The 24,994-nt window shown below is 38.5% G+C and overlaps 1 protein-coding gene across 7 annotated transcripts in view; it reads left to right on the forward strand.

Annotated features, from left to right (window-relative positions):
- The first annotated feature begins 671 nt into the window (after nt 1-671).
- The window catches only part of IPP (intracisternal A particle-promoted polypeptide), a 41,854-nt gene continuing 17,531 nt past the window's right edge, over nt 672-24,994 (forward strand). Inside the window, exons 1-7 of one of the 7 annotated variants that reach the window (XM_029949144.1) lie at nt 674-934; nt 4,561-4,902; nt 9,328-9,759; nt 13,668-13,823; nt 15,195-15,362; nt 21,866-22,003; nt 22,580-22,702. In XM_029949144.1, coding sequence (XP_029805004.1) covers nt 4,611-4,902; nt 9,328-9,759; nt 13,668-13,823; nt 15,195-15,362; nt 21,866-22,003; nt 22,580-22,702 — 1,309 coding nt within the window. In that variant the 5' untranslated portion in view covers nt 674-934; nt 4,561-4,610. The other 6 variants (XM_029949146.1, XM_029949147.1, XM_029949148.1 and 3 more) reach the window with 6 other exon arrangements.

The following is a 24,994-nucleotide window of genomic DNA, read 5'->3' on the forward strand; positions in this document are numbered from 1 at the left end:
GGTTCAACCGTAAAAAGAACTAGACGTTTTGAATTTTTCCTTCTCTCAAAGTAGGGATCCATATACAATGCCGGGCTCACTCAGGCAAACTTAGAAAATGATTTGAGTGAATGGTAAGGAATAAAAGAGAAGACAAACATCGAATCAAATTGTACACATGAAACTAACATGATGTTATGTCAATTGCATCAATTATCTCAATTTTTGAAAACAAAAAAAAAAAAAGAGGGGGGGCACCTGGGTGGCTCAGTCGGTTAAGTGCCCAACTTCGGCTCGGGTCATGATCTCACGCTGCTGCTGCGTGGGTTCGAGCGCTGCGTCAGGCTCTGTGCTGACAGCTTGGAGCCTGGAGCCTGCTTCAGATTCTGTGTCTCCCTCTCTCTCTGCCCCTCCCCCACTCGCTCTGTCTCTCTCAAAATAAAATAAAGTCATAAAAAATGGAAATAAATATAAAATATAATATATAAAATAAAATTGTAAAAAAAAAAAAAGAGTAGCGCGGGGCGGCGGAGAACGCTGTCTCAGTCCTTCCGTAACACTGAGGTTCGCTGGGTGTCTGGGACGCCACAAGAATGGAGAGAGCGTCGGTGGAACGGAACTGTCGAGAGGACCAGCGTCAACAGGCAGGAGCTTGGGCTTGCAGCAGGGCAGTTCGCCCGCGGGGAATCCAGCACCAGCCCTGAGCCAGAGAGCCCTGTGGTTTCTGGGGCCGAGGCCACCCGTGAACGGAAGAACACTGCGCACGCGCAGAACCGGCGGGAGCCTGCACTGGAAAGGCCTGGCCTCCCCTCCAGCCCTCCAGCGATCACTCTTCCCAGTCACCTCCGCCTCTTCGGCCTTGCTAGGCTTCCCTCGCCCTCTCCGCGCCGGCGCGGCGCCGGTAGCGACTGCGCGCGCAGAGGCTGAGCGGGCCCGGCGGGAAGGGGAAGCGGCGGTAAGAAGGGGCTGCGTCCGGGTGCGACCATGACGGGGTTGGGACTGGCCTCTTTGGCTCTCACAGCTCTTGGACCCTGAGGAGGGGAGCCTCTGTAACCTGTTCCTTATGCCGCTCTGGCAGGCCTCTGATAGTCGAAGTGTTTTCGCCTTCACCTTTCGCTTAGTCTGGTCCGCTCCGCTCCAGCCTCCTTTCCCCGCCCCCACCGGGGAATCCGCAGGCCCCTAGCCAGTCGGCTAGCCCCAGATAAGTCTGAGAAGCCTTCCCCACCTTTTAGATAGTACCGAATGTTTATCTGCTTGTAGTGTCGCAGCAGCTCTGACTCTCCAGGTCCCCAACTCAAGCACAAAGAGCCTCGTTTTTGTTTTGTTTTGTTTTGACGCTTGCTCTTTCTGAAACTCTGCTGAAAGAGCTTCCCGATGCTCTCGGCATTGAAGTCACGGCCACCAAACATAGGTCGTCTTTACTTCTGAGCATCTCCACCTAATAATCTGCCTTTCAAGTTTGGGTCTCTTGAGGTACGTCCCTTACATCCCTATGCAGTTTCCCTGAGTTAATGTTCTTTTCTTTTGGAAATACGGTCAGGCATGTGCCACCGTTTGGAATGAAGTTCACTGGTAATGGGGTAGTATTAGCAGTTACTAAGAAGCATGGTGACAGAATTTCTGCTAACTGCTACCGAATATTCAGTGAACTCTTTTTCTGTAGCAGGAGGCAGCATTTTAGGTCAGTGGTAGTGCTTGATGCCTTGAAGATACCTTGTAATTAAGCCACTGGGGCCCAAAATCCGCTGACTGGAAGAAATCTAAAGCAGAAAAAAAGCCTAACAGCCATGTCATATTTAATAATACCAGCAGGTCAGATTTCTGTGTAGAGATAAATGAACTGTTTGCTTTTATATGCCAGCTAAATGTAATATGTTGACATTCTGTAAATGCTGATGTGAAGTTTTAGCAGCTGCCTTGGGACCTCTTAATTAAATTTCTCAATTCCTAGATAATCATGATAATCAGCTTAGTGAGTTTTAGTTTGATAAATTTGACTGAATGCTATAAACTTACCCACTTTTTTTCTAACATCAACCCACACCTTTCTGTCAGTCTCATTACCAATTATCATTACCAATTCCCTTTGATGCCTAAATTACAAAACCTTAGTCATCTTAGATTTCCCCTGTGCTTCATCTCCAAATGTCTTAAATTACTGAATCTCATGGTTTCTTTATTCAAAAAGCAAGTTGGATTTATTTTTTTGATTCTCATTGTTGAAGCTGTAAAGCTGTTTTCAAGAACTTTGCTACATCTCAGTTCCTCCCCTGGAAGGTTCACGTAATGGTTCTGATGTTTACTCTTGAGCCTATAAAGGCTCATGTCTACATTTCTGTGCTTGGATTTCAAAGCCTTTTCTCTATAACCTGGCCTGATAATTCCTATGCATGTGACATGGTAGGAAAAGGCCAGGATTTAGAGTAAAAAGACTCGGATTCAAATACTGAGTATTGTTATACTCACACTGTGTTCTTTGGAAACTTTTCCGTTTCCTTCTTTCTCCCTTCAAAAAAACCTTTTTTTAAAAATGTTTATTTATTTTTTGGGAGAGAGAGACAGACAAAGAGCAAGCTGGGGAGAGGCAGAGAGAGAAGGAGACACAGAATCCGAAGCAGGCTCCATACTTTGAGCTGTCAGCACAGAGCCTGACTCTGGGCCTGAACTCATGCCATGAGATCATGACCTGAGCCAATGTCGGACGTCAACTGTCTGAGCCACCCAGGTGACCGAACCCCTTGTCTCTCAATTCAAATAACAGTATCTTTTATTTTTATTGTTATTATTTTAATGTTTATTTATTTTTGAGAGAAAGAGAGAGACAGAGTGTGAGCAGGGGAGGAGCAGAGAGAGAAGACACAATCTGAAGCAGGCAACAGACTCTGAGCTGTCAGCACAGAGCCCGATCCAGGGCTTTAACTCAGGAGCTGTGAGATCATGACCTGGTCTGAAGTTGGATGCCCAACTGACTCAGCCACCCAGGCGCCCCTCAAGTAACAGTATATTTTCTTCTGGCGTCTTAATTGTCATGAGAATTACAATTGACATAATGTGTAGAATAATTATCATAGTTAAATAAAAACAACCTAAGCTATTGTTATTTCTCATTGTACTCCTTCATTTCATAAACATTTAAAACAATATATGTTAGTGGTGCTACTGCTATGAAAGATAGTCTCTGTCTTTACGGCACTGTCTTTCATGGAGCTTTCAGGGAACATGTGTCTCTGTAGGGGGTAGTGTGGTAGTGTCTGTCAAGGTAGAGTGTGATGTAGGCTGTAAAATAGGGTGAGCACCAAATCCAGAAGAGGAACAAGGATAGTTCTGCAGGAAATTATGTTTGAACCGAGTCTTGAATTATAGTGAAGATCCAAAAGGAAAAGGTGAATGAAGAAGGATGTCTTGAAAGAGACACTTTTAGAGAACTGCAAATTGTTAGGTTTTGTTAGAGTCTTAAGTTCAAAGAGGAGTATGGGAAATAGGACTGGACAGGTAGAGGTGAGATTTGAAGAGCTTTGTGTGCTCAGAGAAGTGTGTAAATTGAAGGATTGTTAAGTAAACAGTTGACCTGATCACCATTGTTCTTTTTTTTTTTTCATTTTAATGTTTTATTTATTTTTTGAGAGACAGCATGAGCAGGGAAGGGGCAGAGGGAAGTGAACATAGGATCCAAAATGGGCTTGGTGCCAACAGCAACGAGCCTGATGTGGGGTTCAAACCCCACGAACCTTGAGATCATGACCTAAGCCTAAGTCAGTTGCTCAACTGACTGAGACACTCCCACAATTGGTTTTTGAAAATTTGTCTGGGGGACGCCTGGGTGACTCAGTCCGTTGAGTGTCCGACTTCGGCCCAGGTCATGATCTCACAGTTCATGGGTTCGAGCCCCGCGTCAGGCTCTGTGCTGGCAGCTCAGAGCCTGGCTGCTTCTGATTCTGTGTGCTCCTCTCTCTCTGCCCCTCCCCTGCTCATGTTCTGTCTCTCTCTCTCTCTCAAAAAATAAATAAATGTTAAAAAAATTTTTTTGAGGAAAAGAAAATTTGTTCTGGCTAGAGTGTGTTCCTCCTCTAAAGTGTGCAAAAACTTCTGCCTTTGTGCCCTCTCCTCATATGTTAAACTTCATCTTTCAGGTACTATTTTTTTTAAACATTTATTTATTATTGAGAGACAGAGCATGAGCAGGGGAGGGGCAGAGAGAGAGGGAGACACAGAATCTGAAGCAGGGTCCAGCTCTGAGCTAGACAGCATGGAGCCCAATGCCGGGCTTGAACTCAACCACAGACAGAGAGAACATGACCTGAGTCAAAGTTGGATGCTTAAACGACTGAGCCACCAAGGCACTCCTTTTAGGTCCCATTTCTTCTATAAAGCATCCTCCAATTATTTTAGGCCCCATTACTTACTCCCTTCTTGAAACCCTGTTAGGAAAGTACCACATAGTTTACTCCTTATTTGTTTCATGTGTGTTTTATGTCTCTAAATAGATTGTAAGCTTCTTGAGCATAGCGAATGTTTGATACGTGTATGAATAGAAGACATGTTAAGCACAAAATATGTTGTCTGGTCTATTTTGTTTTTCAGGGTAGGACCAGATTATGGGCAACAGTTCTTTCAATTAATCTGTCATCATCATGGCTAATGAGGACTGTCCCAAGGCTGGTGATAATCCTTTTTTATCAGATAAACATGCACAACTCATCTTGGCTCAGATCAATAAAATGAGGAATGGAGAGCATTTCTGTGATGTGCAGTTGCAAGTTGGGAAGGAAACTTTTAAAGTTCATCGGCTCATTTTGGCTGCCAGTAGCCCTTACTTTGCAGCTTTGTTCACTGGAGGAATGAAAGAGTCCTCAAAAGATGTTGTACAAATTCTAGGAATTGATGCTGGAATCTTTCAAATACTTCTAGATTTCATATATACAGGTATGTCCAGTAAGCCTTTAGCTTTGAATGAAGAATGGTGTAATCACTCAGGTATTGCAATGGGAATATAAATAAGTTGATACAATTTATATGGAAAGTAATTTAGCAATATGCAATCATCAGTTCCTATCTTTTGACCCAGTATTCCTTTTCTAGGAACCATAAGGAATCAATTAGTGCTGCAGGCAAATATTTATGTACCAGGATGTTTATTGTAACTTTATTTATAATAACATATAATTGAATACAATCTAATTGTCCCTCAGGTTATATGATTATATAAAATATGGCACATGTATATATCATGGGATACTTTTTAGATTTTTCAGTTATATTGTGGGAGTGTTTACAATATATAAAATGGAAAAAAAATTGGGCATAAATACTTCCCTAGTTTTGTAAAGAAAAAAATTATCTGTATTTGTGCACAGGAAAAAGACCAGAGTGTTGACAAGTGTTTATCTTTGGATGATGGAATATGGACAATCCTTGTTTTTCTCTCTTTTTTTTCTGATTTATAATCAACATGTATATATTTTAATTAAAATTTTTATTTTTTAAATGTTTTTGAATTTTAATGACATTAAAAAATGCACACAAAATCTATGAAGTGTAAGTTTTATATGATAGGTAACATAAATATACACAGGACAAAGATTTAAAAGAATACACTAATGTGTTAATACAGTGTATGTGTGTGGGAAGATGTGTCATTTTCATTTTTATACTTTTCTGCCTGAAGGTTTTTTTCTGTGGTAAATATACGTTACTCATAATTAGAAAACATGTTTGAAAATAGAGACTGTGTTTGGTTATCATGCTCTCCTAAAGTCCTTCAGGAGATAATTATGTGATCAGATAAATATTGTTTATTTAAAAAGTATTGTTGATTTAAAAATTTTTTAATGTTTATTTTTGAGAGAAAGAGAGTGCACTGTGTGCTAGCACCAGTGGGGGAGGGGCAGAGACAAAGAGGGAGACAGAATCTGAAACAGGCTCCAGGCTCCAGGCTCCGAGCTGTCAGCCCAGAGCCCAATGTGGCGCTCGAACTCCAGAACAGTGAGATCATGACCTGGACCGAAGTCAGATGCTCAACCAACTGAGCTACCCAGGTGCCCCAAGTATTATTTGTCTAATACATGGTATTTAAACCTGGAAAGTGACAAAAGGTGATTTCTTTGTGTTCTTTCATATTGCTTTTTTAAAATAGTTTATTGTCAAATTGGTTTCCATATAACACCCAGTGCTCTTCCCCACAAGTGCCCTCCTCCATCACCACCACCTCTTTTTCCCCTCCCTCTCCCCCTTCATATTGCTTTTTGGAAAATATCAGAAAATAACTCTTAAATTGGAGATTATAAAAATGACTATCTTTTATTTACCAAAAGCAGTGTAGCCTTGTCTATCGGCTAGTGTAAAAATTAGCATTGAGGGAGTTTTTATCTTTTCTAACTGATTTGTGTGAGCTGAAAACTGTTTCATAAATGTCGCCACTGCTTTTATTTGCAAAATATAAATTAACACAGATTAATCTGATGGAATTAAAGAACTACATAAAAACAGGAGCAGTGCTATAAAGTACCTGCTCTGCCTCTGTTTAAGGAGAGCAACAAGAGATGCTTCTTGAAAGACAGTGTTCTTGGTACCATGGTCATATTGTTGATGATCAGCACTTCCATCAAATAAATAAAAAGTAGTAAAACCCAGAGAAATAAATAGTATTGAGCATATTTGTGAGAAACAACATTCTAGAAAACTGAAATTTAAGGCTAAAATTGGTATAACAGTTAGGAATAACATTTGGCTACTAGTAGAAGAGGTAAAGTGGCTTAACAAGATAGAAATTTATTTTTCCACAAAAGTGAATTCATAGTAGGCATTCTAAGGATAGTTGAGTGGTTTCTTTTTTTTTTTTTTTTAATGTTTTATTTATGTTTGATACAGAGAGAGACAGAGCATGAGCGGGGAGGGTCAGAGAGAGAGGGAGACACAGAACCGGAAGCAGGCTCCAGGCTCTGAGCTGGCTGTCAGCACAGAGCCTGACGCGGGGCTCGAACCCACGAACGTGAGATCTGACCTGAGCTGAAACCGGAGGCTTAACCGACTGAGCCACCCAGGCGCCCCAGTTGAGTGGTTTCTTGTCACTATTGTCCTATTATTTTCCCAACATTTTGCTCCACTGCTTATAGCTTGTAACTTCTATCTCATAGTCACTGAACTCCAGCCAGTGGAAGGAGGAAGGGGAAAAGGCAAAGGGGCCTGGTAGCTAAGTCTATGCTCTTTTTAAGTTTTTCTGGGAGCCCTACCCAGTAACTGCTGCCTGTATCCCATTGGTCAAACCGTAAGAAATTCATCCCTAATCTGTAACGGAGACTAAGAAATGTAATTTTCAGCAGGGCACAATTACCGCCCACAACAAAATCTAGGTTCTGTTAGTAAAGGATGAAAAGAAAATGAATGTTGAGTATTTATTGGACAGGCACCTTGCAGTCTTTGATACAACTTGTTCTTAAAAAAAACATGTTCTTTCATTGTAATAGCATTTCCTTTTAGGGGAATGTGAACACAGCAAAACCTGTTACTCTATTGATCTCTCCTTTGGATTTATCTATACATTCTTTATTAACCATTCCCAGTTTAATAGATCTTAACATATTTCTCACATTAGACTTTTATATACTTCACTTAAAATCAAATAACCTGGGTTTGTGATCTAGTTCTGTCACTAATTAGCTATGTGATACAAGGCATTTCCATTTCTTTAGTCAACTGTTCATTCTTTCAACAGATATTTATGAATACTTTTTTAAGAGTAAGCTCTATGCGCAAGGTGGGACTTCAACTCACAACCCCCGAGATCAAGAGTTGGCATGCTCTACTAACCGAGCCAGCCAGGTGCCCCACATGGATACTTTTTGTGAGCTAAGCACTTGGGATATGACAGTACACCAGATAGGCACAGCCTCTGCCTTCACAGAGCTTAATAGATAGTGCAGTTAGGTACTTACAGATTTGAAATGAGCTTGTGAGAACCTCATATTCCTTAGTTGTTAAGTGGGGATAGCATTTCATAATTCATGTGAAGGTTAAGTGAGATAAATTTTAATAAATGTAAAAGTGCCTTTTGTAAGCTATAAAGTCTTATTAAGTTATAGGGCATTCTTTGTCTTGCTCTCAAGTAACTCTTGGCTTTATCCAGTAACACTCATTCAGTCTTCATAGATCACAACCCATGATCTTATCTTGTCCAAATTTGTAGTAAATTCTCACTTCATTCAACTAGTCTTACCTCCTTTTTTTCTGTAGCCACTACCATTTACTCCCATGGTGGATTCCATTTCTTATACCTTCAGAAATCCCTGTTTGCATTCAACAAGCCATATTCTTCTCTTATCATAATCTCTTTGGCCATTCATTTACTTAAAACAAATTTTTTGAGCACCTAGTGGGTGCTAGGCAGTGAGAGCATAGAAGGGACAAGCCTTCCCCCAATAGACTATAAATCTTATTGGGAATACAAACTTTAAACAAATAGTTTAATGGAGTGAATATCATAAAGGGGATGAAGGGAAAGTATAAGATGTAATGGAGACTTTATCAGGTAGGAGAATTACAGTTTTATTTTCCCCTTTCTAAATATGATTGACTATTTTGTATCCTCTCAAAGTCACATGTAAATATATGAAAGTGAAGCCATCTAGAGAGTGGTATACATAGTTACTTAAATGTTAAGTATTTGCAACTTCACATGTGTTACAGACTCCTGATTATACCTAGTATTAAAAATTAATATTTGTATGGCACATCATAATTGAAGATGGAGACCTTGTGTTACTCACCCCAGTGCCTTACTAAAGGTTACATGCATACAGCCTTATATTAAAAGCATGGATTTTGATGTCAATCCCTCCTGTCAATTACTCGATCATGTGACTTGGTGACCAATTATTTAAACTTTTTGATTCTTTTTCTTGATAGAAAAAGAAAAAATAATATCTACTATATGGGGTTGTGGTGACAGTTAAATGAATGTCTAAAGCATTTAACATGTCTATCCATTGTAAGTGTTCCATAAATGTTAATTATCATCATTTTAGTTTTCTGTTCTTTCTACAAATCCTTTGTTGCTTTCTTAAAAATTACTTAAAAAAATTTTTTAAGGTTTATTTTTGAGAGAGAGAGGGAGACACAGAATCTGAAGCAGGCTCCAAGTGCCATGAGATCATGACCTGAGCTGAAGTCAGATGCTTAACCGACTGAGCCACCTAGGCACCTAATTGCTCTTTTACTTAGCGTCTATCAACTCTGCAAACACTAAACTAACAGTGAATTTAATATATTAAATTATATTAAATAATGCTTTTTGAACATAAGTCAAATGTTTGTTTTTATTTTTTTGGTTAATTTGTCTCCCTGCTTCCCTAGGTATAGTGAACATAGGTGTGAATAATGTCCAGGAGTTGATTGTTGCAGCAGACATGCTACAGTTGACTGAAGTTGTTAATCTTTGCTGTGAATTTCTGAAAGGACAAATTGATCCGCTGAACTGCATTGGGATCTTTCAGTTCTCTGAGCAAATTGCCTGCCATGATCTTTTGGAATTCACAGAAAACTACATTCATGTTCATTTCTTGGAGGTTCATAGTGGGGAAGAGTTCCTGGCACTTACAAAAGATCAACTGATCAAAATTTTGCGAAGTGAAGAGCTTAGTATTGAGGATGAATATCAGGTCTTCTTAGCTGCAATGCAATGGATTCTGAAGGATCTGGGAAAAAGAAGAAAGCATGTGGTGGAAGTGCTAGAACCAATTAGATTCCCTTTATTACCTCCTCAGAGGCTTTTAAAGTATATTGAAGGTAACTTTTTTGTTGCTTGTCAAATGAGTCATTATCCAGTGGCTTTTTCTGTTGAAATGTGATAATGTTTTCATTTTTCAGTTCAACAACAGACATTTATTGAATGATTACTATATGCAAGATACAACTTTTGTGTTTTGTAGATAGTGGTATTTCAGTATTTCTAGCCATTATTTTAATCAAATCCTTACATACCTTTCTTGATTTTAAATACTAAGGTAAAATTAGTGACAAAGCTAAAATACCACTGCTGTTTTTGGTAATACTGATTATATTTCAGTGTAAGATAAATACAGCAAAACCTGACATTTGGGGAAAATGCATATGCTAAAAACAAAACACAAACAATAAATCTTATAAGTCTTCTCATTATAAAATTAATTTTATATTCGCTCCTAGGTGACTCAGTTGGTTAATCATCCAACTCTTGATTTTGGTTCAGGCCATGATCTTATGGTTTGTGGAATTGAGCCCCGAGTTGGGCTCCCTGTGGAACCTTCCTGGGATTCTCTCTCCCTCTCTCTGCCTCTCTCCTGCCTGTGTTCTCTCTCTCTAAGTAAATAAATAAACATTTGGGGCGCCTGGGTGGCTCAGTCAGTTAAGCGTCCAGCTTTGGCTCAGGTCATGATCTCACGGTTCATGGGTTCGAGCTCCACGTCAGGCTCTGTGCTGACAGAAAGCTCAGAGCCTGGAGCCTGCTTCAGATTCTGTGTCTCCTCTCTCTGACCCTGCCCTGCTCGCGCTGTCTCTCTCTGTCTCTCAAAAATAAAAACATTAATAAATAAATAAATAAATAAACATTTTAAAAAATAATAAAAATGAATTTTATACTGATACAATATCATAGCTTCTAATGATATTAGAATTGAATTGTCTTTAGGTACGAAACTTTGAAAATACTTTTCATCATAGTATAAAATAGTTTTAAGTGTGTTAGAAAAATGATAATATGTATTTAAATTAATTCATTAATTAAAATTTTATTTTTAAGTACTCTCTATACCCAATGTGGGGCTTGAGCCCACAACCCTAAGATTAAGAGTTACCTGCCCCACTGATGAGCTAGCCAGGCACCCCATACTTAAATTTATTTATTTATTTTTAAGTGTTTGTTTATTTTTGAAAGACTGTGAGCAGGAGAGGGGTAGAGAAGGAGACAGAGGATTCGAAGGTGACTCAGCACTGAGAGTGGAGAGTCTAATGTGGGGCTCAAACTCAAAAACCGTGATCTGAGCCACCTAGGCACCCTAAATTTATTTTTAAAAACTATCTTAGACCTGGTTTCAAGATTTGAAGCTCTTAGTCTTATTATACACTGAAACTTTAGCATGTGACTGAGTTACAAATGAGCTTCTTATGAATTAAATACAGCTTTTGCATTAAAGGTGTAATTCTGTGAAAAAATTGTATTCAATATGGGGGTCCCTGGGTGGCTCAGTTGGTGAGGCCTGTGACTCTTAATTTCAGCTCAGGACATGATCTCACGGTTCGTGAGTTTGAGCCCTGCATTGAGCTACCCACTGACAGTGCAGAGGAGCCTGCTTGGGATTCTCTCTCTCTCCCTCTCTGCCTCTCCCCATTTGTGCTCTCTCAAAATAAATAAATAAACAAACTTAAAAAATGTAGATTTAATGCAGATTTAAAATTTTTTTCCACTCTGTTAATAGTGTAAACAGAATTTTGTAGGTTTTCCTGAATGTTATCTTTTATTAATGCACATACATTACTCAATCAGTTCTCATTATTCACAGTCATTATGCTCTATAAAGTTGCTACAAACGTTGAATTGGCAAATACTGAAACATTGTTCCTAGGGCAAATACTGGGTAAGTTCTTACCCTGGTCACAATATTTTTGCCTTGTTTTATGTGTTTTGATCAGAAGAACCTTATTTAATTTATATACTTGATTCATTAATGTTGAACTCATGGCCAATAGCACCATAACTCATGGCTGAATGAAACCTATCTAATACATGTATTAATTCCAAAAGGCACATCACAGGGTTCCTGCAATTAGGAGCACTAGACAGCACTTCAACAGTCGCCTTGGGGTCATTTTTAACAATGCAATCAATGAAAAGCACAAAAATGTGAAAAGCATGGCAGTAAAGAGACTGTGAAAAGGACACTTGTTTATAGTATGAGAGCTGAAACAAGAGGCAAAGCATCACCTTGTTCAGGTCCAACCAGGAAACATGCATGTCAGGTGATTCATACTTTTTGCCACTCTGTGGCATGTTTGTAAATGACTAGGAAAGCACTATGAGTTTTAATTTGGGTTACAAATGCATTTCAGTGAGCACATGATTCCCAAATAAGGAGTCCACATATAATGAAAACTGTATTTAAATGCTAAAATAAGAAGAGCGAAATTACCCAGACACATTTTTGTGGAATTGTATGAGAATTTAGGATGAGGACAAAAGCTTTTCCCTGTTCTCTCTCTCTCAAAATAAATAAATAGTTAAAAAAGAGAGGGAGGGGCGCGTGGGTGGCTCAGCCAGTTCAGTATCCGACCTTCATTTCAGCTCAGGCCATGATCCCTCAGTTCATGGGTTCAAGCCCTGCATGAGGCTCCACGCTGAGAGTGTAAAGCCTGGTTGGGATTTTCTCTCTCTCTCTCTCTCTCTCTCTCTCTCTCTCTCTCTCTCTCTCTTTCAACTCTCTCGCTCTTGCTCTCGCTCTCTACTTAAAAAAAAAAAAAAAAAAAAAATGAAGTTCTTTTGGGGACACCTGGGTGGCTCAATTGGTTAAGCGTCTGACTTCGGCTCAGGTGATGTTCTTGTGGTTTGTGAGTTTGAGCCCATCAGGCTCTGTGTTGACAGCCCAGCGCCTGGGGCCTGCTTTGGATTCTGTCTCCCTCTCTCTTTGTCCTCCTCTGCTTGTACTCTTGTCTTGCTCTCTCTCACAGATAAATAAAAATATTTTTTTTTAAATTTTACAGAAATTTTTTATTTTTTTAACATTTATTCAATTTTGAGAGACAGACAGAACGTGAGTGGGGGAAGAACAGAGAGGGAGACACAGAATCCAAAGCAGGCTCCAGGCTCTCAGCTGTCCAATGCTCAAAAGATGATGACCTGAGCTGAAGTCAGAGGCTTAACCAACTGAGCCACCCAGGCGCCCCCCAAAGGATTTCAGAATGTTCTTTTTTCTTTGACTTCTCAGTTCTGCTTCATACCTGCTCATTCTGCCTTTCCAAATTATTAGGTATTAGTGAGAATTCTCAAGATTTCTTTAGTTAACCTTGTTTCCTCAATATTGCTTCTGGGCTTCAAGGCTTGGAGATAGTCCCATGCTGGCATATTTGGTGCCTTTGTGCAAATTAGAAAATAGTGCCCTTTCAGGGGGCAAGATCTTAGAGCTTGCCAAGTGGGACACAGGGTGATTTTTATCCTCACTTCACCTCAGCTAAGGATCCTTGGGTAGGAACAATCTACCCAATCATTCTCAAAGTCTTTTTAGGAGATGGACCTCATCCCACTAGAATCTTGTTTCCGGCTTTGACTATCATTTTTTAAAGTATATGACATAATTTCATATCTTTTTTAAATCTTATATCTTATATTTATATCTTCAGTTGTAAATGTAGTATTGGGCTATTTTATTTTTCCATTTTGTCGTATAATTGTGATCCTGTTTCACTTTGCCATCTTTGGAAATCCTCATGCATGTGTTTTCAAGTTAGATATAATGAAGAATATTGTTAAAAACAATATTTGATGTAAGGAAAGTGTATTCTTTATTAATAATGAGAAAAATGAAATGTATATTGTAGAAAACAGGCACCATTGCTTGATGATGAGTTTTTATTTTTTGGTATTTGTGTTTATCTTTATGGGAACATGTTTTTTTCAATATTATTTAAAAGTTGATTGAAACATTACCTTGTTAAACTTGCTTTAGGAGTATCTGATTTCAATCTTCGTGTTGCATTGCAAACACTTTTGAAAGAGTACTGTGAGGTGTGCAAATCTTCCAAAGAGAACAAATTTTGTAGTTTTCTGCAGACATCTAAGGTTCGGCCTCGGAAGAAGGCAAGAAAGTACCTGTATGCAGTAGGTAAGAACCTTTAAAATGTGATACAAGTAATCTCTTTTTAGGGTTAAAACCTTTAATATTTTGTTGCTATTTTACACATCAAAATATGCAGATGTATCAATTAGGCATGTTTAATTTCACATGTAGACTATAGATTAAGAAATTATGTCTAGTACAGTGGATACATCTAAGAATAAATATCTACTTATTTGACATCTATTATTCTGTGATCTAAATTGTTGGGTTCTTAGAATCCCCAACTATTGTCAAATAACTGTTTTCACAAATATTGCTTTAAAAGTTAAAAATGTGAATTCTAGTGAAAAATAAGGAAAATCTCAAAATTTTTTTACTATTCATTTCAGAAGATTTAGGGATTATAGGAACCAGTGGTCTCTAAAGTGTGAGTGTGCAGGAAAAGTCACAGTATCAGATGAACATATTCAAACCTCTTTTTTATTTTAAAAAAGCATTATAGGGGCTCTTGGGTGGCTCAGTTGGTTGAGCATCCAACTTCAGCTCAGGTCATGATCTCATGGTTTGTGGGTTTGAGCCCTGCATAGGGCTCTGTGCTGACAGCTAGCTCAGAGCCTGGTGCCTGCTTCAGATTCTGTGCCTCCCTCTCTCTCTGACCCTCCCGTGCTCGCACTGTCTCTCAAAAATAAATACAAAACATTAAAAATTTTAAAACATTATACCTTATTAATATGTGACATATAGAGACAATTGTCCAAATTTGTAGACATAATATTTTATGTTCACTTTGTAATATGATTTATAACTTGTATGTAATTAGATGTATAATGTCATATAAATATGTAATTTTTGAGTACATGCTAAAATTTTTTTACTGATGGGATGTGTAGTTAAGCAAGTGTTTCAACTCACTTTTTTTTAAAGTGTATTTATTTTGAGAGAGAGCAAGCAGATCAGAAAGAGGGAGAGAGAGAATCCCAAGCAGGCTCTGCACTGTCAGTGTGCTAAGCCCAATGTGGGGCTTGAACTCATGAACCATGGGATCATGACCTGACCCAAGATCAAGAGTCGATTGCTTAACTGACTGACCCACCCAGGCACCCCTCAACTTTACTATTTTTAATTGAAAAAAATATTAATAGAAGTCATTATGAAAATTCCTAACTAGACAGATAGCCAGTTCCTTTTATGTTTTATCTAACGTTCTATTAAAACCAAAACCAGATGGTAAAATGCCATAATTGACTACATTTCATTTAAGCCATAATCTTTCAGGACTTGGTGCATTTAAGAATAATATGTGTATATATTGCAGGCTTTAAAGCACTTATACCTTGTTATGAAATAGTTAACTACTGAATGTCATTTGCATATTTAAGTAAGGGATTTGCTGTGTATGTCCTTTCTTTCGTTCAGGTGGATATACTCGGTTGCAGGGGGGTCGTTGGAGCGATAGCAGAGCCCTCAGCTGTGTAGAACGTTTTGACACCTTTAGCCAGTACTGGACCACTGTGTCGTCACTTCATCAGGCGCGATGTGGGCTGGGAGTAGTGGTTCTGGGAGGGATGGTTTACGCTATTGGAGGTAATAATGAAAATGTCTTCTTTCCGTTATTAGTCTCTAGCCGTAAGTTGGCTGTATATATGCCTTATGCATATTGTTAGGTGCTATGAGGTATATGTAGATATGGTTGTGTTCAATAAATATTTAATGAATAAATGAATGGAAGAAAGAAAACGGAAACACAAAATATTGAATGTTTCAGATCAGAGGGATACTGCGATTTATCACGAGACAGAATATTTTGTTTCATTTTAATGAAAAGTTGTTTATAAAATGTGGCACCAAAACTTAGGTGAGTGTTTATGATAAAAATTGTTTTAATTTTGAAATTTAATTTCATATATTAGAAGCTGTGTTACAAATCTTTTTTTTGGATCGGTCTTTTAAATTTATTTATTTATACAATATATTTTTTAACATTTATTCATTTTTTGAGAGACAGAGAGAGAGCATGAGTGGGGTAGGGTCACAGAGAGAGGGAGACACAGAATCCGAAGGGGGCTCCAGGCTCTGAGCTGACATCACAGAGCCTGATGAGGGGCTCGAACTCACGGATGGGAGATCATGACCCTAGCTGAAGTCAGATGCGTAACCGACTATGCCACCCAGGCACCCCAATATTTATTTAGTTTTGAGAGAGAGAGGGTGGGTGTAGTAGAGGGCAGAGAGAGAGAGAGGGGATCACAAACAGGATCTGTACTTTTAGCATAGAACCCGATGTGGGGCTCGAACTCATGAACTGTCAGATCTTGACCTGAGCTGAAACCAAGAGTTGGATGCCACCCAGGTGTCCCTCAAGTTTGTATTTAAATACCAGTTAGTTAACATACAGTGTAATACTAGTTTCTGGTGTAGGATTTAGTGATTTAATCCTTTTTTTTTCTTTAAATGTTTTTTTATTTATTTTTGAGAGATAGAGAGAGACAGCGTGAGCAGGGTAGGGTCAGAGAGAGAGATACACACACAGAATCCAAAGCAGGCTCCAGGCTCTGAAGCTGTCAGCACAGAGCCCAACATGGGACTTGAACCCACAAACCGTGAGATCATCACCTGAGCTGAAGCTGGACACTCAATGGACTGAGCCACCCAGGTGCCCCTAGTGATTTAATCTTTACATACCACACTTAGTGCCCATCACAAGTGCCCTCTTTAATACCCATCACCCATTTAATCCATCCCCCCCACACTTTGGTAGCCATCAGTTTGTTCTCTATAGTTAATACAAATAATTTTTAATTAACCAAGTTACCTGGCCAGTGGGATTTATAAAAACTAAGTCATCTAGACATTGGGATATATTTCTTAATTGAAATCACTGTGTTTTCTGAAACTATTATTATGAATTGTAAAATGATTAATAAAATTAAATAAAAGGGGTTTCAGGGTGCCTGGATGGCTCAGTCAGTTAAGTGTCTGACTCTTGATTTCAGCTCTGGTAATGATCTCACAGTTTGTGAGAGTGAGCCCTGTATCAGACTCTGCACTGACAGCACAGAGCCTGCTTGTGATTCTCTCTCTCCCTCTCTCACTATCAAAATAAATATATAAACATTTTTTTTAAAAAGGAAAATGTTGGAGGGAAATAATTATCAGAGGGGGAAACTAAAGACAAATAAATGCTAACACTTAGAGTGATATTTATTTCTGGATAATTTGTCTTTATAGCAACAAAGGTAGGTCATCTCTAATCCTTAGGGCCAGTCTTTAAACTTTATTTCTACAGATTAGTCTAAAACACAAAAAGTTGTATATTGAAAATTTTATTTTTTTTACTATGATACTGTCAGTGTAAAGTTTTTTTATGTTTTTAATTTATTTTTGAGAGCACCAGCAAGGGAGGGTTAGAGAGAGAGGGAGGTACAGAATCTGAAGCAGCCTCCAGACTCTGAACTAGCTGTCAGCACAGAGCCTGATGTGGGGCTTGAACCCATGAACCATGAGATCATGACCTGAGCTGAAGTCAGACGCTCAACCAACTGAGCCACCCAGGCGCCCCAATACTATCAGTTTAAAATAAGATCGATACAGGGTGTCTGGGTGGCTCAGTTGGTTGTGTCCGACTTCGGCTCAGATCATGATCTCACAGTTTGTGAGTTTGATCCCCATGTCTGGCTCTGTGCTGATGGTGCAGAGCCTGCTTAGGAGTCTCTCTTTCTCCCTCTCCACCCTTTTCCCCACTCATGTGTGCACACGCTCGCTCTCTCTCTTTCAAAATAAATAAATAAACTTAAAAAATTTTTTAAATAATAAAATGAGAGAGATGTAGAGAATATTTGATTTTTACATCTCTTTTGGAGGGAACATAATTGTACCTTAAAAACAGTTCATTAAATCAGTAAATGCCATGGTAGATCCAAAAATCCCAACAAAGAAATAAAAGTTTTAAGCAATACCTTTCTGTCAGCATAAAGACCATTATTATATATAATCTTTGACTAGAACTCTAAAAGCTATTTTTATATACATTTTGGAGATCGTGGATAGTTCCACTGCATGAACTCTCCTGTTTACCTAGGGTCACAGTGTCCTATGTGACACTTGCATATATTTGTGTCCCTTTTCCTGATTCCACAGAAATACTTATAGGTACCTTTAAAAAATTCTTTGACTTCACTAGTTATTTTTTAGTTATTTATTCGTTTGTTTATTTTTTTTTAAGTAGGTTCCCAGTCCGTGAATTGAGCTCTGCATCATGCTCTGTGCTAAGAGCTCAGAGCCTGGAGTCTGCTTTGGATTCTGTGTCTCCCTGTCTTTGCCCCTCCCTTGGTCACATTCTGTCTGTCTGTCTCTCAAAAATGAATAAATAAACATTAAAAAAAATCTTTTTAAATACTATCAACATTGCTATCCTAAGATACTTTGTAATATGTAATTTTTAAAGTTTTTATCTACTTATGTATTTTGAGAGAGACAGAGACTATGCAAGCAGGAAAGGGCAGAGAGAGAGGGAGACAGAACATGACCTGAGTTGAAACCAAGAATGGGATGCTTAACCAACTGAGCCACCCAGGTGCCCCTGTAATGTAATTATGTTTACTGTTAAAGCCCTTCAGGTTTGTGGAAGAAAATTCTGCTGAAATTGAAGCATATGAGAAAATAAAAATCACATGTACTTTAATCATGCCACCCAGAGATAATCATAATATTTGGCCTATTTCTTTCTAGATATGTACATATCTGGGTTGATATTCTAAATGCTATTTTTTAAAAGTTAAGATATAATTCACATACCATAAAATCCACCATTTGAAGTATATGGTTCAAATTTTTAGCATATTCACACAGTTGTGCAATTATTACGAATATCTAATTCCGGAACATTTTTATCACTGCAAAATGCTGTTCTTATTATTTAGAGAGATTTTTATATCAGTGCAGGGAATTGTTAATGAGCCATGTTCCCAGATTCCAGTTAAGGGTCAATCTTGCAAGCAGGCCTTTCTAAGGATAGGCAGTCTCAGGCCTACTGGGCTGATTTTTTTCTGAACAGTAGTTTTGTATGCATTCAGGATTCCAGGCCCTCATAAAGTTGTTTGTGCTGCAGATACCTTTTGCTACTCTACTGCTTTCTCCTTCACCCTCCTTATGGTAGCTTTTTTTCTTTATGTTTATCTTTTAATAAACAGATGTTTTTCATTTTAATGTAGCCAACTCCAACTCTATTTTTGTCCCCTTTATGGCTAATGTTTCTTGTGTCTTTATTTTTAAATATTTATTTATTTACTTTAAATGTTTATTTCTAAGAGAGGGAGATACAGAGTGTGAACAGGGGAGGGGCAGAGAGAGAGATACACAGAATTTGAAGCAGGCTCGAGGCTCCGAGCTGTCAGCACAAAGCCTAATGGGGCGCTTGAACCCACGAAATGCGAGATCATGACCTGAGCCAATATCAGATGCTTAACTGACTGAGCCACCCAGGCTCCCCTAAATGTTTATTTTTTGAGAGAGGGAGAGAGAGAGGGAGACAGGATCTGAAGCGGTCTCTGTGCTGACAGCAGAGAGCCCAATGCAAGGCTTGAACTCATGAGCTGTGAGATCATGACCTGAGCCTAAGACAGACACTTAACCAACTGAGCCACCCAAGGACCTCACTTGCATCTTGTAAAGAAATCCTTCCCTGCTCCAGAGTCATAAGCTTATATACATTTATTGTTTTCTAAAACGTTAGCTATATCATTTACATGAATATCTGTAATCTACCTAGAATTGAATTTATAGACAGTATGAGTAGGGAACCAGTTTCATTTTTTTCCATGTGTATATATATATATAACCAATTATCCCAGCCTAAAAGGCTTTTATTTCCCCATTGCTATGGAGTTCAAACTCACATATCAAGTAATCATATATGTGTATATCTGTTTCTAGAATTTCTTTTCTGTTCTGTTTGGACTTTCTATGTATCCCTATCTTTAAAAAAAATTTTTTTTTAATTTATTTTTGAGAGACAGAGAGAGACAGTGCGAGTAGGGGAGGGTCACAGAGAGAGGGAGGTACAGAATCTGAAGCAGCCTCCAGGCTCTGAGCTAGCTGTCAGCACAGAGCCTAAAGCGAGGCTCGAGCCCACAAACCACGAGATCATGAACTGAGCTGGACTGAGCCACCCAGCCGTCCCTATGTATCCCTATCTTAATTACTGTTACTCTATTTTAAGTCTTATAAGCTTATCTGACAGGACAGTTTCTCTCATTATTCTTATCTGGGAGTATTTGGCTATATTAGGCCCTTTGTACTTCCATATAAATTTTACTATCAGTCTTCAAATCTGCTTTTTTTTCTTTTGTCAATTCTGTTTTTAAAAATAATTAACTTATATGAAATACTTAGAATAGTCAAAATAACAAAAGGTGGAAAGTAAAAGGGTGGTTGCCTGAGGCTAGGGAAGTGGAGAATGGGGAGCTATCTTTCTTTTTTTTATGTTTGTTTATTTTTGAGAGAGAGAGAGAGAGAGGGAGGGAGGGAGGGAGATAGAGCATGAGTGGGGGAGGGTCAGAAGGAGAGGGAGACACAGAATCCCAAGCAGGCTCCAGGCTTTCAGCTGTTAGGTAGCAGGGAGCCTGATGGGGGGCTGGAACCCACGGAGACCATGACCTGGGGAGAAGTTGGACACTCAACTGACTGAGCCACCCAGGCGTCCCAGGGAGTTATTGTTTAAAACAGGATAGTGTTTCAGTTTTACGAGATGTAAAGAGTTACAGGGGTGGATGGTGGTGATGGCTACACAAAAATGTGAACCTGTGTAACATCACTGAACTCTACACTAAAAATGGTTAAGATGATAAATTTTATGTTGCTTGTGTTTTAACACAATAAGAAAGTGTGTTTCAAATTGGGATCACATTATATCTACAAACCAGTTTGGGGATAATCATCTTTACATTGACTCCTCTAATTCATGAACATGATATATCTCTTTATTGATTTAGGTATTCCTTAATTTAAAATTTTATCTAGGCACACCTGGGAGGTACAGTTGGTTAAGCATCTGACTCTTGATTTTGGCTCAGGTCATGATCTCTACAATTCATGAGTTTGAGCCCCGCATCAGGCTCTGTGCTGAGAGTTCAGAGCCTGGAGACTGCTTCAGATTTGGTGTCTTCCACTCTCTCTGCCCCTCCCCTGCTCATGTTCTGTCTCTGTCTTTCAAAAATAAACATTGGAAAAAATTACAAAAAAAGAGAAATTTTATTTTCAGTTTGTTGCTAGATAAGGATTGTGCTAAAACTCAAATTGTACCAGAGCCAGCTATCTAAGTTAATGCATGAAAAAATATAGAAGTGTTCAAATACAAATTTTATCTTCAAAAATTACATGGATTGGGGTGCCTGGGTGGCTCAGTTGGTTGAACGTCTGACTTCGGCATAGGTTATGGTCTCACAGTTTGTGGGTTCAAGCCCCTCTGTGCTGTTGGCTTGGAGCCTGGAGCCTGCTTTGCATTCTGTGTCTCCCTCTCTCTTTGCCTCTCCCCAACTCACACTTTTGTCTCTTTCTCAAAAATAAATAAACATAAACAGTTTTAAAAATGTTAAATAATTACATGGATTATTTGGGAGGCAGAATTGGAAATAGATAATAGGAAAATTATGCCTTTGTTTCATTAAGTAGGCTTTAGGGGCGCCTGAGTAGCTCAGTCTGTTGAGCAACTGACTTTGGCTCAGGTCATGGTCCCACGGTTTGCCAGTTCAGGCCCGGCATCGGGATCTGTGCTGACAGCTTGCTCAGAGCCTGAAGCTTGCTTTGGATTCTGTGTCTCCTTCTCTCTGTGCCCCTACCCCGTTCATGCTCTCTCTCTCTCTGTCTCTCAATAATAAATAAATGTAAAAAGAAAAAAAAGACATTAAGTGGGCTTTAATAAAAGAAAGTGCTGTTGATTTATAATAACAGTGGGCAAATGAATTTAATTGAACAGTATAAAAATCAGACAATAGTTGAATTTCTGATAACACGAATACTACTGAATATTGTATTATGGTTCTAGGCTATTAGCATTACTAAACCTGAAATGTTTCTTTTATTGAACTCAGGTGAGAAGGATTCAATGATTTTTGATTGTACTGAATGCTATGATCCGGTTACTAAACAGTGGACAACTGTAGCTTCAATGAATCACCCCCGCTGTGGCTTGGGAGTGTGTGTGTGTTATGGGGCTATCTATGCCTTGGGTAAATATGCTGTTCAGTTCAGTTTAAGGGTATCTAGTATTTTAATTCTTAGATTCTGATTACATTAGAAAATTTTCCTCCCTTCCATAAGAAACTTATGTCTTTTCAACTTTATAAATTTTTATTTTCAAAATTGAATTACGTGGGAGAATGTATAGTCAAGTATAGAGCTTAGAAGAGATAAGGATAAAGTGTGGATGTGATAGATGTCCAGTAAATCACTTTAAAGCTCATGATTTGGGTAACCATTCTGAATATGCGGAAGTTGTTTTAAAAGGTAGTTTTGTAAAGTACCATATTTCTTAAGCAATATGATGGCGTTTTTTTGTTTTGTTTTTTAAATCTCCAATGAAAACTAGGCAGAGAGTTAAGATTCCTGTTTTATAGTCATATTTTAACTTTTCCTGCAATCGTGGACAAATCATTGATAATGTGATAATCATTCACAATAGAAATCTGGTCCATTATGATAATCATTCACAATATAAAGTAAATGATTAACAAAGCTGTTTGCTAAGGTGTTTTTCATAGATAATACTCCTTTATCCCAAAATAACATTTTCTACTTGGTTACAGGTGGATGGGTTGGAGCTGAGATAGGGAACACCATTGAACGATTTGATCCTGATGAAAATAAATGGGAAGTAGTTGGCAACATGGCTGTGTCACGCTACTACTTTGGGTGTTGTGAAATGCAAGGTAATTGCTCTCTAAAAACTTTTTCCTGAAAAAATATTTTTGAAAAAAAGAAACTTGAGGCTTTATTTTCACAAGAGTATATTTTATGTCTGATAATATTGAATGGTTGACATTAACAGTATTCAAGTTTTGCTTTTAAATATTTTTTATGGTTTATTTACTTATTTATTTATTTATTTTTGAGAGGCAGAGAGAGATAGCATGAACAAGGGAGGGTCAGAGAGAGAGGGAGACACAGAATCTGAAGCAGGCTCCAGGCTCCAGGCTTTGAGCTAGCTGTCAGCACAGAGCCTGATGTGGGGCTCGAACCCACGAACCATGAGGTCATGACCTGAGCCGAAGCCAGATGCTTAGCCAACTGAGCCACCCAGGTGCCCCTCAAGTTTTGCTTTTAATGTTTTATATGTTTTAACTTCTTATGTCCTTATTTCTGTATTGCCAAAATAATCATTTTTCCCAAAATAAACAAAAGTAGAATTAAAAATTACAGATAGGTACAAATACCTGATTAGCAAAATAAGAATTGGAACCTTCATCCGTCTTTGTCATTTTCTCTCCCACACAGTCCTTAGTAAGTATTTCTAAGTAGGAAGAGGATATAAAAAATGATCTTGACTGTCTCTTTTGGCTTTTTCAGTGTTTTCTTACAGGGCACATTGTGATCTAATCCACACAGAATATAATGCTATGATAGAATTGAAAAATGTTGTCCTGCATATTAAAATGGTATACAAACATTATTTTAATTGTCTGCTATAACCTGAGAAGTAGTTGGTAAGCACTGTCAATTAGAACCTGGTTCTTTGTCCAGAGTTGGAGAGCAGATTTATATGTACCTTTAGAGTAATGAGCAGTCTGCTCACGATAACTCAACCAGCTGTTCCCTGCTTAAGTTCTTTCTGCTTTGTGAGTACCTTCTCAGACTTTCACTAGCACTTAAGTGTTCAAATTACATGGGACAGACTATATTGTGTAATATTGTAGTGTTCTCTAATTGTTTTGTTTTTATTACTTTCATCTTCTCATATAAATCAGGTGTTCTGAGACTATGTTTCCAGTGTGGGGGAAGGAGGGTTCCCTCCTACTAACAAGTGGTTTTCAGAACACCAGCTGGGTGATGGAAAATTCAACTCAGTTCTAACACTATGTACCCATACCCAGAGATAGCATCAAATTCCACAGATTGAAGGCTCAATCCTATAAGACACTAATCCTTCCCAGGCTCTTAACCTGTGCTTCTGATGGACTGGCTATAGATTGGAGGTTTCAACTTCTTTTTGGGTTCAATTAATTTGCTAGAACAGCTCACAGAACTCAGAGGAAATATTACTACTAAAAGGATATAACTCAGGAATAGCTAGATGGAAGAGATGCATAGGTCAAGTTATGGGGAAAGGGTATGGAGCTTTCATGCCCTCTCCAGGTGCCCCACTGTCCTCACATCTCCATATGTTCACCAACCCAGAAGCACTCCAAATCCTGTCCTTTGGATTTTTATGGAGGCTTCATTACATAGGCATGAGTGATTAAATTATTGGCCATTGGTGATTGACTCAACCTCTAGAATTTCTCCTGTCCCCAAAAGGTCAAGGGATGAGACTGAGAGTTCCAACACTCAAGTCACAAGTTTGGCCCCTTTAACAACCAGCCCCCATCCTTAAGTACTTCCCACAAGTTACTTCATTAACATAACAAAAGACACTCTGATCACTCTTAACTTTGGAAATTGCAAGGGTTCAGGTTGCTGTGAGCAAGGAACTGTGGATGAAGACCAAATATAGATGAGAAATATATATATTTGGCTATCTGAATGTCCAAATATATATTTATTATAAACCACAGTGTTGTACCTTCTAAAACCTACAGAGTTAGAGAGGTATCTTGGAGATTATTTCAACTCCTTTATAGAGGAGCAAGCTAAAGATCAGGAAGGTTGTGTGTTGTTTTTTTCATAGCTGATTACTGACAAAGTTGGAGCTAGAACCCACATTCACTGACATATAGCCCACATTTCTTAAAATGCCATTCTTTATAATGTATAGCTCCTCGATTTAGAAAATGGGAAACAATGCTAGGGAAAAACCTCCTAGACCTCCACCGCAGCAATCTCCTATCTGACACATCCTCAAAGGCAAGGGAAATTAAAGCAAAACTGAACCCTTGGGACTTCATCAAGATAAAAAGCTTCTGTAAGGCAAAGGAAACAATCAAGAAAACTAATAGGCAACCGACAGAATGGGAAAAGATATATGCAAATGACATATCAGATAAAGGGCTAATATCGAAAATGTA

The sequence above is a fragment of the Suricata suricatta genome, chromosome 8 (genome assembly GCF_006229205.1).
Source record: "Suricata suricatta isolate VVHF042 chromosome 8, meerkat_22Aug2017_6uvM2_HiC, whole genome shotgun sequence".
Classification (NCBI taxonomy): domain Eukaryota; kingdom Metazoa; phylum Chordata; class Mammalia; order Carnivora; family Herpestidae; genus Suricata; species Suricata suricatta.